At 37.5% G+C, this 15461-nt stretch overlaps 4 protein-coding genes and 1 long non-coding RNA gene across 5 annotated transcripts; 3 read left to right on the forward strand and 2 right to left on the reverse strand.

The window, feature by feature from the left end:
• Positions 1–6: 6 nt before the first annotated feature.
• LOC111794923 lies at positions 7–649 on the forward strand. Its single transcript, XR_002815147.1, has 2 exons — positions 7–145; positions 246–649. It is a non-coding gene; the product is annotated as an uncharacterized LOC111794923 (long non-coding RNA).
• Positions 650–2102: 1453 nt separating this feature from the next.
• On the reverse strand, positions 2103–3255 carry LOC111794920 (AT-hook motif nuclear-localized protein 22-like). The gene has a single exon (XM_023677117.1). The coding sequence runs from the start codon at positions 3061–3063 to the stop codon at positions 2179–2181; it is 885 nt and encodes a 294-aa protein (XP_023532885.1). The 5' UTR covers positions 3064–3255; the 3' UTR covers positions 2103–2178.
• A 1119-nt stretch (positions 3256–4374) lies between these two features.
• On the reverse strand, positions 4375–5336 carry LOC111794922 (9-cis-epoxycarotenoid dioxygenase NCED3, chloroplastic-like). The gene has a single exon (XM_023677119.1). It carries the CDS (start codon positions 5318–5320, stop codon positions 4544–4546), a length of 777 nt encoding a protein of 258 aa, XP_023532887.1. The 5' UTR covers positions 5321–5336; the 3' UTR covers positions 4375–4543.
• A 3955-nt stretch (positions 5337–9291) lies between these two features.
• Positions 9292–10992, forward strand: LOC111794917 (protein DETOXIFICATION 56-like). The gene has a single exon (XM_023677114.1). The coding sequence runs from the start codon at positions 9446–9448 to the stop codon at positions 10904–10906; it is 1461 nt and encodes a 486-aa protein (XP_023532882.1). The 5' UTR covers positions 9292–9445; the 3' UTR covers positions 10907–10992.
• A 1839-nt stretch (positions 10993–12831) lies between these two features.
• On the forward strand, positions 12832–14835 carry LOC111794919 (ACT domain-containing protein ACR8-like). Its single transcript, XM_023677116.1, has 5 exons — positions 12832–13131; positions 13243–13310; positions 13422–13988; positions 14082–14186; positions 14285–14835. Exons 1-5 carry the CDS (start codon positions 13125–13127, stop codon positions 14651–14653), a joined length of 1116 nt encoding a protein of 371 aa, XP_023532884.1. The 5' UTR covers positions 12832–13124; the 3' UTR covers positions 14654–14835.
• The last annotated feature ends 626 nt before the right edge of the window (positions 14836–15461 follow it).

Consider the following 15461-nt stretch of genomic DNA (forward strand, 5'->3'; position numbering starts at 1 on the left):
TTGTTGAAAGGAACAGGGACCAAGGCTGGAAAGTCCTTCTTAATTGAAGATGGAGCACTCCCATGGATTGTACAGAATGCCAAAAATGAAGCATCGACGATCAAACGACACATTGAACTCGCACTCTGTCATTTAGCACAACATGGTATGGCTCTTTTTCTTTTCTGCACTTCATCGTTCATATCGGCAACAAGAAGTCTCGAAAACATTGACTTAGAAAAACTTCTACATTGCTGATAATGCAGAAGTGAATGCAAAAGACATGATCAGTGGAGGTGCCCTGTGGGAACTCGTTCGGATATCGCGAGACTGTTCACGAGAAGACATAAGGACTCTTGCGCATCGAACATTATTATCGAGCCCAGCATTTCAAGCTGAAATGAGACGATTACGAATAGATTATTGATTGATCTGAGGCAGTAGGCGTGACAGAAACATGTATGTTTATCTATCAGCACAATCATTTCTGAATTTTTGTCATGAAATCAAAGTAGTGTGAGATTTGGGTTGTAGTAGTTTATCAAATGGTATTAATTTCTCAGAGCCACTGGCCTGATCTGTAATTTCAAACTTAGTGTGTAAATTTATTTGTATATTAAGTGAATAAAAGTAGTTAATACAAAAGTTGTGGGTTTACCTTGTAATCTTAATTCTGACTTTGGAGTGTTAATTTGTTCATTCTGAATTTTTGTTTGGATCATATTTTTAAACTAAGAGCAAATTTTTCTTTTAAAAAAATTGAACTTACCATCCCAATTTGTATATTTTAACTTTTTCGTTATTGTTAAGGTTACTGTTTATTGTTGGAATTCAAACAAATTGGTGTTAATACAAGAATCTAATAGACTGAAATTAAGATATTTTACTCGGAGTTTTCTTATAAGATGGGTTGGTGTGATGCTTGGCCTCATACCTTCCAATGTAATGCTTGAGTGGCTCGACTTCGAAGACTCAAAGGGCATGCTTTACCTCCTTAGCCAATTTGAACCTCTAGACCTCTAACGTCCCATTTATCAAACCACAACTTCAATCATTCAAATAACTCGCTCTAGTATGTTTCTTTTCCGAAAAGAAGGAAGGTTTTGTATTAGGAAAGAAATGATTTAATAAACAAGTTGTAGGTTGACATGGGCTATAGGAGCGTAGGAGTTGTAAGCATAAAGTGTAAAAGAAGTTTTTGATGCTGAAAAAGGAAATGAAAATAAAAAGGAAAAATAGAGGAAATGATGATAAAATCAACAGAAACCAAGAGAATGAATCTCCCATATTTTGAGCAGGCAAGGGTATAGGAACTTGTGCAACAAAGACAAAAGGGCTTGAAATATAAACACAGCTATGCCTTTAATTTAGCTCCATTTCTCCCCCAAAAAACAAGCTTTGCATAATGCACGCAATAACAACTTGAAGCAACCCCTTCCCCATTCTCCCATCAACCTTCTTCACCACAAACAACGAAAGACAGAGAGGGGAGAGAAGAGATTTGATGTATTGTGATCTGATGAATGGTTTTTAATGGGAATTGTTTGTCGTTAAAATTTGTGCCTCGAGAAAGAGCTGAGTTCTGGATCTCATCTACTGCACGTGTCAATTACTTTCCTTTCTTTCTCTCCCAAATCCCACAAACCCCATATCATCACAAAAAGAAACAAAGAAAAAGAAATGCAAACAACTCTTCAAACCCCATACCTCTCGCCTTCTCTTAACTTACTCCACTGCCTTCTTTTGACTTTCCACATGTTCAACCCTTCCTTTGACTTCAAATCACTAAACCCCATTTTTCCATTATGGGGTTTTCAGATACATCCCAATAATGTTGAAAAAAAAGGTTAAATTTCATGTGGGAAATTAGATGGGAGGTGATGATTCATAATTGGTCTACAAGAACAAAGAAGAAGAAGAAGAAGAAGAAGAAGAAGAAGAAGAAGAAAGGGGGAGTAATCATAAATTTGACATCTAACTCTAATTTAATTATCATCGACTACATCAAGAAATTAAATATCCTGAGAATGAAAGAAACAAACTTGAAGACATGGAAAAATAATTGAAATTAAAAGAAGAAAAAAAGGAACAAACCCAAATTAATTCATCTCCATGCCTGAGTGGCTACCTAACAAACAACTCAAAAGGATATGGAAATTATATATATTTATATATGTTTTGGGGAGGAGGAGGGGGGGGTTAGTACGGAGGTCGAGCCGTACCCCAATAAGCTGCTTCCGATGGCGGCATTTGAATTGAGTTTAACAGATTCGGAGGCAAACCGTGAAATAACGGCACATTTCCGTCGCCCAGAAGTTGTTGTTGTTGCTGTTGATGATGGGCTGTTTGCGGCGGTTGGGACTGTCCAACTTCATCCGGCGACCCAATTCCGCCTCCGCCCTGCAGTGGCGGCATCGGCGGTTGGTCGTCGTCTTCCAACGGCAGGCGTTCATAAGCAGCGTTGCTAAACGAGGCAGCCATGATGACGACGGGGCCGGAGGCGACTAAAGTACCCACAACGCTACCACCGACTACCTGCCCCTGACCGCCGGCGAGGTAAATAGTCAAGCTGGTTGCAGCTGGAGGAGCCGGCGGAGGGAGGAAAGAGCCGGCAAGGGATAAGATCTCAAAGCGACCATGTAAGTTGACAATTGCACCAGGGGAGGCCGGCTGGCGGAGAGTGACGTTGGTGACGGTGCCAGTACCACTCATAATGCAAACGCCGCGCTGGCGGCGGCGAGCGAAGGTGGCGACGCTGTCGACGATGTCACAGCCGTCAGTGACTTCGATGACATGAGTCCGAAGGGCGTTGGCACTGTCTCGAGTAATAATAATTGGTGGCTTGGGTTTATTCTTGGATCCGGCGGGTCTTCCTCTGGGTCGTCGAGTAATCTCTCCATCAGCAGCGGCAGCGTCGGCAGCGCTGGTGGGGGCAGAGTTGTTGTGGTCATCATCGTCGCGATCTCGTTTGAGACGAGTAGTGGTGGCGCTATGTTCTTCTTCAGAATTATTGTTGTGGTGGAATTGTTGTTGGAGATGGAAATCCCGTGTGTGGAAAGGAGGGGGAAGAGAGTGGGCATCCATGGGGTTTCAATTCAATTCAATCCAATTCCTTCCTGGGTTTTGGGTTACAATTGAAATTGAAACAGAATCCCAAATTATGTTTTGTTGTGTTGAGGCTAAGAGAGGGAATTTGTTGGGTTAAGTTTTGGTGATGCTCATCTCATCATCCGATCTGATCTGAGAAGGAGAGAGCTCTAGAGAGAGAGAGTTATGTTTCTTGGGGTTTAGGGTTAGATGGGAGATGGGTTGGGATTCGTTAGAGGTGCGTGCTTATGCCTCTGGGCGGTGCCTGGGTCCCTCTTCTTTCTATCTCTCTTTTCTCTTTCATCTCTCTAAATCACTTTCTTTTTATTTCTCTAATCAACAACTAAACTAAACATCATATTTCTTCTATTTCCTTAACGTTTTCAAAAGTTTCTTCAGCTTTTCATCACTTTCTCTTATTTCATTTCCTACCAACTTTGTATTATTTAAATATGCTGTCACAACCTTTTATATATTAGAAATTCTATAATTTAATAGTTTAAGCCTATAGTTTCAATAGCTTAATAGTGAAAGCATTTGAACCTAGTGTTAACATTATAGAGCTAAAAGTCAACTATAGAGTTGAAGAACTCAAGAGGACAATAATGCATTATAATCTCAACATTAGGGATGATGTCATAATACCACTATTAACTTTTTCTCTATTTATGTACTATTATTACTGAAAAAAAAAAAAATACTTAGAGTTGACCTGCAATCAATGAAAGGAAGAACTATAAATGGTTGTTTTTTTAGTGTAAGTAACCATTGTTGTTGTAGGCTTAGAAGTAGAAATTGAGAAAGTCAATGAGAGATTATTTTTGTCTTGGTTGACAAGGTTGATTTTATGTAATTATAAGGTATAAATTAATAAAAATTAAGTTTTGTTAGTTAATTTATTTTTTTATTATGAAACAAATTTAAAACTTATTAAATATTTTTTAACATATTTTGAGAATTTATCACTACCATANTAAAACATGACGTTTGTGACAAATATTAATAATAGGTTATTGATATATATTAAATAATTAAATAATTCGATATTTCAACGTTGAGTGGCCCTGAAGAGCACCCAAAAGCATAATGATTATGAGTTAGTTGTTTAATTTATATGATTAACACTATACATATGAATTTAAAAATATACATCATACATATTATAGCAAATATTAAATATTTGTCCTTATCCAAAGCAAAAGTCGTGTAATAATTTGTAAATTCCCAAAGTCCATGCCGCTAATGTGAGTCTTCATACAAAACTCCATCATTTCTGTTGACATATAAGTTTTAATCTTGTGGAATAAACCAAAAAAAAAAAAAAAAAAACCAAATAAAAAGGAACAGAAACAAAAAGGTAATTGGGTTTTTAATGCGAATACGGAGAATCCGGGGACCTGTCTCAATGTCATCCCTCTGGCAATTTCTCCCTTTTTCGCCTAAGAAAATCACTTTCTTTTGATTTTTTTTGAATCAATTAAGCTTGATTTTGCAAGTGTTTTGCGTCGACGAATGTCCCGTGGAAGCCATAGGGTACTCTGGATGGCAGCTTCACTGTAGCTTCCACTTTCAAGTCCATGGCGTTCACTATCTGGAGCTCTGATTTCCATGTCCTTTCATCGTGGACGAACGCTAAAATGTACCCTTCGTCTTCCTTCTCCCCTGAATTACCCTCTTTCTGTAAAAAAAACGGCTCTCCTCCGAATTTTCTACCGCCGTAAATATGCTTTTTTACCTCCCCTGTTACTAGATCAACCTTCGCGAATCCCGAAACCTTCGGCCATGGCTCTGCTATCGCAAGATACGCATATCGGGTTTTCCGCCCCAGACGGTTTCTATTCACCATTCCGGCTTCTAGATTCACCTGCTCCTTCTCATCGCTGATAATTGGGCGGCGCGTGGATTTCCCCGTTCTCAAATTCAGCCGAATTTCCGACAGTACGCTTTTTAAATTCTCATCGCACTCGTTGAAAATGGAATCCGGCGGCGTCATGCAAGACCCAATAACCACGACCTCCTCTGTCTCCGGCTCCTCCCAAGCATTCCACAAATGGAAGCAGAAGGTGTCCGGCGATTCCACCCAGATTAAATCATCGGAATTTGTGGCATTTTTTGGGAGAATTCCAAATCGGGATTTCTTGTTCTTGTCGTAAATCACCGGAGATCCGCCCTTGAGCATTTCTTGAAGCTTGAACACGACTTGCTGGTCGGGGATTACAACGAAATTCTCGGTGATGGCGAAATCGTGCATCATGGTCGGAGTTTGAAGAGGGATTNAAAAAAAAAAAAAAAAAAAAAACAATTAATGAGTTTTGATTTGAATTAATACCACATCACGGAAATTTAATGGAAAAATTAAAGAGACAAAGAGAGAGAAAGAGAGAGAGAGATAAGATTGAAACATCATCGGCTCTACTCCCGCCTCATCACAAAGTCAAGCCACTTGTCACTACCCAGGCTTTAAATGTCATTTTTTATATTCTTAAATAACTTGGGTCCACATACAAGTTTTGACACGTGTATTATCCCCCGCTTGTTTCGGGTCTATTTCTCGGTGACCGGAATCCCCACACAACTTTTTTCTTTTTTCTTTTTTCTTTTTTCTTTTTAAATTATTACTCTTCCTCTTTTTTTTTTTTCTTTTTTTTAATGAGGCAGGCGGTTTGCTTCCTTCATATGAAAGGGATATGTATGTATGTATGTATGTATGTATGTATTAAAAAATTATATGAAATAGCATTAGGTTATGAATGAGGAGGATGAAAATTAATTATTTAAAATTGAAGAAATTGATTAGATATGGATAAGTAGAGAGAAAAACAAAAGCAATGAAAAGGGGGAGAGGGAGACACAGGGTTTCCTGCTTAACCTAATAAAATTAATAACTTTATTTATTTATTTATTTATTTATTAATATTTTGGTGTCTGCAAACTTACTTAACTGATGCAGCACAAGATGCTTTGTGTCGGTCTCTCTCATCCTCCAATGCCTACCATTTACAGATTCTAAGCAAACACTGCTTTTATTAATATACCCTTTTCTTTTTTTCTCATTTTAACAACCATTAGCCTCATATTTATATTCAAATTCCTTTTGATTTGACTTTAAATTTTGTAAGTATAAAGAGAAGGGAACAATAATTAAAGAGGAAAGGTGTTTGTTTATTAAGGACAAAATGATTAGGTGATGTAGGGCAGCTTCCATCTTGTGATAAGGAAATGATGGCCACCCATTTGTTTAAATGAAATTAAATTAAGTATGCTTTTGTACCTTACCTTACCTTACCTTACCTTACTAATCATGAAGCTGTTAGGTATTGGTAAGAGTATAATGCAAATAACATAACTAACTGTATAGTTTTGATTAATGATGAATGAAAAGTTGAAGTGTTTTATATTAAATAATGAATAAACCAAAAACAGGGTTCAACAAGATGAAGGTGAAGGAAGGTGTGACAGCAATGATGAAAGTGAGACACAAATATTATAATTATAAAAAGGAAAACAGGGAATGGGATGGGTTTAGGGTTTATATTAAAATGATAATTATGGGAAGTGGATTGAAAGATGGAGGAAGGTGGGCATGTGAGAGGCAACAATAATAATAATAGATAATAATAATAAATAATGCAAATAAATAATGCAAATAAATAATGCAAATATGCCTCGAATCTGGGATGCTTTCTGCTTCTTCACATTGGACCTCAAGAAACCCACATGATACTCTCAAACCCTTCTCAGTTGACTCCACTCCTTATTCATTATCACACCATTGTTGGAACTAACAAATATTATTGCTTTCATTTTGTTTACGATAATCAAAATCTATGTTTATCCAATCTCCTTACATCTTTATTAAACCTAAAAAAGAGTACCCAAAATCCTAAATTAAGTTTTGTGTACATCTCCCATCTTGGGGGATGCTTTCAAACTTTATAATATTATCAAATCAATTATATAATCATTTCGTAGTTTTAACTACCAAAGAAAGGAACTTTCATTACTTTATATTAATATGTACTTTGGATTTGGATTTGGATTTGGATTTGGGGGAGAAAATGGAAAATTATAAACTAAAGATTTGAAAAGGGAAAAGTAGGGACACCCAAAAAAAGAAAAGAAACAACAACAATATTTGGAAATGTCATCAAAATCATTGTGTGTGTATGTCGGCTACTCTAAATTTATTACCTCTACAGAGAGAAAAGGACTTATATGTACTTATGAAAGTTTATATTTTTTTGAAGTGGACATTTATTTTGATCATCATCAACAACATTCAAAATGTGATCTACATCTCATTCACATGATATTCAAATTTAAAGAGGGAGATGAGTGATCNTGCTGCATAGAAAAGCGTGTAAACACGTGACGACTTCATTGAGTTGAATCAGATCTACCGACTAACCTCATGTGTAGCGACACGTGTAAGAATCAAGTTGCTCATATGGCAATTGAGTACAACCGTCGGATTTGATTCAATGAAGGATGGGACCCGCACGACATTAAATGTTTTAGATATTTACATTTTTACATTCAAATTCATACTAAACTTGAACTTGTTTCCTTTTTTTATAATTTAATTAAATTTAATTTAATTTAAAAAACCAAAAATAAATTTGTGTGCTGACATGGCAGTAGCATGACCGGCACCGCCAAAGCTACAGCGAATTACTTAATAAATACGAAATTAAAAAAAAAAAAAAAAAGGAAATTCAAAACAAAGATTTTTTTCACAAGAAAAGCATGATTGATTGTTTTAAAGGATCGTATTTTCCAAAAATTTATTTTGCTCTATATATTTATTATAATAAATTTATAGAAAGAGTTTGAAAAAAAAGTAGATGATAAAAAAAAAATATAATAATAATAATAATAATAATATTTATAGATTGAAATTTTAAAAATAAAAAATAAATAATGGTTAGCTTTTCCTTGCAAAAAGGAGATTTATATGTGTAGTTATGGACCACTAGAATCAAAGGTAGGAATGATTGCACCAAATAAAACAATAAATTGAGGAATAATGCAAAATAAATGTACAAACTTCTTTATATATATATATATAATATAATATACAAAATTGAATTTAAATTAAATTAAAAAAATAAAATAATAAGAAAAAGAAAAAGGCTAATATAGGTTTGGCCTTCACTAAATCTATTATGGGGTAACTTAAATTATTCTTGTTCGAATAGAGGGGCACCATATCTATCCTTTTTCATTTTAAAAAAGTAATATGTGCGTGTGGGGCTGTCTTAAAAAAACTCTTTTTTTTCAACCTGTATATTTCATATTCATTATACTAATAAAACGATATTTATTTATCACATTATTAGCACGAATGATTTTCTTGTTAATAATATTAAACGTAACTAAAAAAGAGTTTCACACGTAATCGTTTATCATCAAAAGAGAACAAATACCGGGCGGCATGCATATACTTTATAGTTCGTTTGTTAAAGGTGCATTCTTTTGTTTTTTTACTTTAATTTGGCAATATCAAATTTTTTTTATAAACAAGATATTCCCTCCTTATTTTTATGAATTGGGTGCCTAATTTAGATATTTATTCCTTTTAGATAAAAAATAGGAGTCCAAATATTCTTCTCCAAAAATAAGTTTGATATTGGTCGTAAATTTCGTACGGATAATAAACAAAAAGCCTTTTATATTGGCTTCGAATGTTTGCATTTCTCTTACATCATATGTTGCGTGAAGCAACCACTAATGTATATACATATAAAAGAATTTATCAAAAGCTCATTATTATTATTTGAATTATTTTCCTCAAACATCTCATCAATAATAATAATAATTAGGATGGGTGAGTGGTGAGTCATAAGGAAGAATAAAGAATTAAGTTAAGTGGGATTCATGAAAGCATCACACACTCAATATGGATAACCAAAGTGGAATGCCCTCTCACTCAATTAATTATTTATTGCTCTTCATTATTTTCTTCTAGATAAGCTTTCTACCATTTTTTTTTTTTTTTTTATATTTTAATTTTCAATTTGTTTATTTAACGAAAAAAGTTATAAAGTTTCACTTTTATTTTTGAAAAAAAAAAGAAAAGAATAAAGTTGAACTTACACTACTTTCAATCAATCACATATCTTGGATTTTTCAGCTTTACCCAATTTAAATATTTAAGCATATTAATTTATGAATTTATTAATTAAAAGGAAAACTGAGTTAAAACCACAGAATCTACCTCAAAATATTATCCAAAATTATATAAAATAAATAAAAATGTTTGCATGCATCTCATAAATCTTCACCCAAATCTTTAGCTCTTACCTAACAACAACAAGAGCTTCCTCCAACTCGACATGAACTCAATTTTGATTTTGAGTTGAGAAAATTGAAGTGAAACATGTCTGTGTCTTCTTCAACCTTGGAATCAGGGCGGTTAACCTCTGCAACTACCAAATGGGTTTCCCAAGATTTCACCAACGACATCATTTCCGAGCTGAAATTACAGAGAACCATCGCTCTTCCACTCATCGTTATGAACTTAACGTGGTTCGTAAAGATAACCATAACGACGGCGTTTCTTGGCCGCCTCGGCCAGCTTCCATTAGCCGGCGGAACACTCGGTTTTACCTTCGCTAACGTCACTGGTTTCTCCGTCTTGAACGGCCTCTGCGGCGCCATGGAACCCATTTGCGGCCAAGCTTTCGGTGCCAAGAACTTCAAACTCCTCCATAAGACGCTCCTCATGTCCATTTTTCTCTTACTCCTCGCTACAATTCCAATTTCATTCCTCTGGCTCAACGTCGACTCAATTTTGATCCGTTTCGGTCAAGAGAAGGACATTTCCCTCGCCGCTAAGTCCTACCTCCTCTACCTTCTCCCCGATTTGGTCGTCACTTCGTTCCTCTGTCCATTAAAATCGTATCTCAGTTCGAAAACTGAAACACTCCCGATCATGATAAGCTCGTCCATGGCTCTGGCTCTTCACGTACCCATCAACATTTTTCTGGCCAAATCCAAGGGGTTAATTGGGGTTTCAATGGCGATCTGGGTAACCGATTTCGTCGCAATGATTTCGCTCGCGGTGTACGTTTTGGTGAAAGAGACGAATCGCGAAGGTGGATGGTTCGATCAAACAGTTGGAGATTGGATTCGATTGGCTAAACTGTCAGGACCGTGCTGCTTAACCACCTGCCTCGAATGGTGGTGCTACGAGATTCTGATCCTTCTCACGGGCCGTCTTCCCAACGCCAAACAAGCTGTGGGGACCATAGCCATCGTTTTAAACTTCGACTATTTGCTTTTTGCCGTTATGCTCTCGCTAGCCACATGCACGTCCGCCCGCGTCTCAAACGAGCTGGGCGCCAATCGTGCAACGCAAGCGCGTAGGTCGGCCGGGGTGTCGGTGGTGGCGAGTGTGGGGTTTGGGTTGGTGGGGGCGGCGACGATGGTGGCGGCGAGAGGGGAATGGGGGAAGATTTTCAGTAAGGATGAAGGGACTCTGAGAATGGTGAAGAAGATGCTGGTTTTGATGGCAGCGATTGAGGTAGTGAACTATCCGTTGGCGGTTTGTGGAGGGATTGTGAGGGGGATAGGGAGGCCATTGATGGGACTATGCGCGAATCTTGGAGGATTCTATGGGGTGGCGTTGCCTTTGGGATTGATTTTGGGGTTTAAAGTTGGGGCTGGGCTTGGTGGGTTGTTGGTGGGGTTTTTGGTTGGGGTATTTGGGTGTTTGGGTTTGCTGTTGGCGTTTGTTTGGAGGATTGATTGGGAGAAGGAGGGTTTGAAAGCGAGTGCCACGGCAAGTGGCCAAGCTACTGGGGAGGTTGTTGTGGGTGATGTTGATGTAAAAATGTGATGCCATTTTCACGGGCACACTGTTTCAACATATTGCCTTTTCTTCTGTTACAGTACAAATGTGAGGCTATTTTATTTTGGAATTAATTTCTCATCTCAACTCAAAATGAAAGAAATTAAAGGAGACTATTGCTTCAATTATTGGTTACAAATATTTGGGCCGAAAGAAAGAAGCTTGCCTGCCTTTGGGCCCAGACCCAAGTTTGGTTGCTTCTTCGCGTATAGGGTTGCAAGGCTTTATGGGCTGGAGGCCCAAATTAGAAGAACAGTAAATGAATGTCTGGATCCCTTCAACTTGAGCTTCAAAAGGAAATGAATGTCCGTTGCCCACCTTGTAGCCATTAAATTGACTTGTTCTTCCTCGCCAAATAAATTAAATGGGTACAGCTACACCCAATCCTCATGCACTATTTAACCATTCAATATTGTTTGGTACACTACTAAATCAAAACACATATAATTTATTGTGATTGTAAATTCGTAAATTCGTAAATTAGCTCCAACAATGTTTGACCACGTGAGACTGAGACAGAGACAGAGACAGAGACGAAAACACGGTGAGAGTGTATTGTGGAGAAATCTGCGGCGCTGCTGTACAAGATCCGAACCCGAATCCATTGTCCTTTATTTTAGGGTTTTTATTTATTTATTTTATTTAAATAAAAAAGAGCGGGAAACCCCACATTAATTCATTTTCAAAACACGAAAGAAGAAAATCTCGAGGGGCCCAAAATGGTGAGATTTGGATATTGGATTTCACATTTCTTAAAGAAATATATATATTATATATATTAGTTGAAGACGACTATATGAATCCAGGCAGCCACTGTGACGTGTCATCTTCTCCGGACGCATAAATCAAATCATAACGTCTGTGCTTGTTTTCGTTATTCTTATTTGGTATCGAAACGCACTTGACAACTCAGCCGCGAAATTAAAAGACCTCCAACCCCGCCTTTTTTATTATTATTTATTATTATTAAATACCAACCGGAATGGGCGGCGCTCCGTAACGGAGATACACACATTTAATACAAATTCTAAATTCACGGCAGTTACTTTTCTCCGTTTTCTTTTTTTTTTTTTTTTGTGCCACGTCATACGGAGTCCCCACGAACAGGGAAACGTGTTTCCCGTACTGCATGCCACGTGGATAGTGACTACACAGAACACGTCGGATGCTAAGCGTGCCGCTTGGGAGAGTGATGCGACGGCTACGTCAGCGGGATGAGTTGTGATTCTTCCGTCAAGCGAATTAAAAGCTGCCACGTTGGCGAAGAAAGCATGTGTGGAAGATTTACGAAGCTACCCTCGTTTTGGAGTGGGATTTGGAATAATAAATCTTGATTAATTTTGGGGGTTCCCCTGATCTTATTCCTTGTTTGGGAGGAGATCCTTTTTCAATTCTAATTGTCACATCACAATATCATCTTCCAAATATTAAAAAACTTCAACTTTCCAAACGTGATTTTTTCCCATTATTTAAAAGAAATGTCCATATACGTATATNTCTTCTGCAATATCATGATTTTCTGGTCTACAGTTGGCTAAGTTTGCTGTAATTTGATCATTCTATCGGATTTTTCTCCCTATAATTTCTTTTTCTTCGATCTATTAGGTTTTAGTTTTAATTAGTTTACGATTTGCAAATCCTTGGGTTCCCATATCGGGTAACAGTGTTTTCTTATTTTAATCACCGCAATCTTCTCTTTCCTTTTCTGAGAAATTTCTTTCCCCACACGTTTTCAGATTCGTTCCGACTCCGATCTCTGCGTCCACACGCTTTCAACTGAGAAGAGATTTGAAATTACCGACCGGAATTTCTTCCTTATATTTTTCAAAATTTTTCTAGAATATCTTGAAGGTCCCTCGTTTAAACATAAAACCGGTCTGCATCAAGTCTTTATAATTTTATGGTTTGTTTGACTATGTCTAGCGGCATCATTCAACCATCTTTACCGGGACTTTTCTGAGACCCATGTGGCTTCTTATTTTGAAATTTCAAAGCTACTAAAAAAAGTAATTAAACTTGACGTAACTTGACCTTTTGCGTCCTCTTTTGTAGAGTGGTGATCGACAATGCCGTTTGTGAAACCGCGACTCTGGTCAAGGTCGACAGTGCTAGAAGGCATGGAATCCTCCTGGAAGCTGTACAAGTGTTAACCGACTTGAACCTTTCAATTCAGAAAGCTTACATTTCTTCAGATGGAATATGGTTCATGGATGGTAAGCTCATCTGTCTTTTTCTCGTAAACAGCATTTAATGCGAATTGCTAATTAGGAGGCATTTTATTCCATTTTTTGTTATGAATTTCCTTCTATTAAATTTTCTTGCAGTTTTTCATGTGACTGATCTTGATGGAAATAAATTAATCGACGAGGGCGTTATTAGCTACCTTGAGAAGGTAATTATAACAGCCTTCATACACCAATTAAATCAATTATAATCATTCTGTGAATGCTTCGCTTTCCATTTTCGTTTTGCAACTTATTTGACTGGTGGGATTGTCTTACAGTCACTTGCAACGATTCACTGTGGCAAACCTGCCGCCTCAAATGACTTGACGGCCTTGGAGCTAACCGGGACAGACCGTGTTGGTCTTCTTTCCGAGGTGTTTGCAGTCTTGGCTGAGCTTGAATGTGATGTTGTTGAAGCCAAAGTGTGGACCCACAATGGCCGAATAGCTTCATTAATATATGTCAAGGACTGTAATTCTGGTTCTCCTATCAAGGACTCCCAGAAAATAGACACTATTGTTGGACGTTTGAGGAATGTTCTAAAAGGGCAAGATGACATTCTATATGCCAAGACTTCAGTCTCTATGACAGTCACCCATACTGAAAGAAGGTTGCACCAAATGATGTTTGCTGATCGCGACTATGAAAGGAAGCCTGTCTTACAGCATAGTGATGATTCTCCTGTGGTGACAGTTCAGAATTGGGTGGAAAGAGGTTACTCCGTTGTGAATGTCCAGTGTAAAGATCGAATGAAGCTATTGTTCGATGTCGTTTGCACGTTGACAGACATGGATTATGTAGTTTTTCATGGCACCATCACTACAGCAAAGGATAGAGCATATCTGGTAAATGTTTTCCCTACTCGTTGGGTTCGTATTCTTTCATGTGATGGCTCAATCGTCTTGTTATTGACAGCATCTGTCCTTCATTTTCATCAGGAACTTTACATCCGACACACTGATGGTACCCCAATTAGTTCCGAGGCTGAAAGGCAGCGTGTTATCCAATGCTTACAAGCTTCCGTAGAGAGAAGAACATCACAGGTACATAACATATTTAAACGTGTTATTAATCAAATGCCTAGATGCATTATCCAATTCTTGCAGACATTAACTGTTTAGGATATTGGTTTACACAACAGGGTGTGAGATTGGAGTTACGCACAACCGACAGGCCATGTCTCTTAGCAGATGTGACGAGAACGTTCAGAGAGAATGGCTTAAACGTCACAAGAGCAGAGGTATCCACCTCAGCGGATGTAGCTCTAAACCTCTTCTACGTAACCGATGCACTGGGGAATGCAGCAGATGTGAAAACCATCAACTCCGTCCGGGAGAAAATTGGGTTGAGTTGCTTGAAAGTGAAGGAACTGCCATTGATTTCGCAACAAAAGACAGAAGGGGAAGAGCAGGGTGTGGGTGTTGGTGGGACCGTTTTGTTATCTCTTGGGAGCATATTGAGAAGGAACCTCTACAACTTGGGATTGATCAGGTCATACTCGCAGGCATAGAGAGCATCAAAAAAAAAAAAAAAAAAAAAAAAAAAAAAACAATTGAGTTATTCAAGATTTGTCCATATGTCTGCTTTTCTTTGCTTTGGTATATTCTTTGCTTGAACTATGAGCATCATATAGTGTACAGAAAAGAATCAAAATTTGAAAGAAAGAAAGAAAAAGGGTGGGTACTTTGTTGATCGTAGTCTAGTAGTTGGTATAAGTTGGTTTGGTGGGTGGAATTATTTGATACACTTAAGTGGGGAAGAGAACATGTTGAAAAGGTGATGGGTAAAAAGAGTAGTGTTTATTATAGGTCTGCTGCTTAGCTGCTGGAAGACATGTTAGGTGAGGAAGGTAGGAGAAGATAGGATTCACAGCTTAACACATTGTACATAACAAACACCCTTTTTCAAGTACTTGAAATTTATGTTGACTTTTTTCCCCCACATGGTGTTGTTTGTATTTAATTAAAATTAGGCCATAATCTTGTCTTTCGGCAATTAAAAGTGGTCAAAGATGCTAAAGATTAAGCGAATGCGTAGGGCAAGGGAGACGGCTAATTGTCGTTACTCTCTCGTCTTCTCTACTCTTGTCTTGAAGAAAGGGGAAAACAATAGTAGAGCCGACATGTATGTAGCAGGTTGTGTTCTATAATTGCACTCAAATTAAAGCTAATACGAACAACACTATCAAATCATCTCAATTTGAAGAATTTCAAGATCCCATATGAACACACCGAAAGAAGGTAATCTTGAGTTGACTTCATAAGTCCAAAGAGAAAGAAAACAAGATCATTGTTTGTGAGTGGTGGTCCAAATCAGTG

The sequence above is a fragment of the Cucurbita pepo genome, chromosome LG05, assembly GCF_002806865.2.
Source record: "Cucurbita pepo subsp. pepo cultivar mu-cu-16 chromosome LG05, ASM280686v2, whole genome shotgun sequence".
In the NCBI taxonomy this organism is placed as follows: domain Eukaryota; kingdom Viridiplantae; phylum Streptophyta; class Magnoliopsida; order Cucurbitales; family Cucurbitaceae; genus Cucurbita; species Cucurbita pepo.

Excerpts from the sequence above, each read along its gene's own strand:
- LOC111794920 (XM_023677117.1), bottom strand. The coding sequence starts at position 3,063 with ATGGATGCCCACTCTCTTCCCCCTCCTTTCCACACACGGGATTTCCAT.
- LOC111794922 (XM_023677119.1), bottom strand. The coding sequence starts at position 5,320 with ATGATGCACGATTTCGCCATCACCGAGAATTTCGTTGTAATCCCCGAC.
- LOC111794917 (XM_023677114.1), top strand. The coding sequence starts at position 9,446 with ATGTCTGTGTCTTCTTCAACCTTGGAATCAGGGCGGTTAACCTCTGCA.
- LOC111794919 (XM_023677116.1), top strand. Across the intron at positions 13,311-13,421 it reads TTATTAGCTACCTTGAGAAG|TCACTTGCAACGATTCACTG; the intron begins GTAATTATAACA and ends ATTGTCTTACAG. Across the intron at positions 14,187-14,284 it reads TAGAGAGAAGAACATCACAG|GGTGTGAGATTGGAGTTACG; the intron begins GTACATAACATA and ends TTTACACAACAG.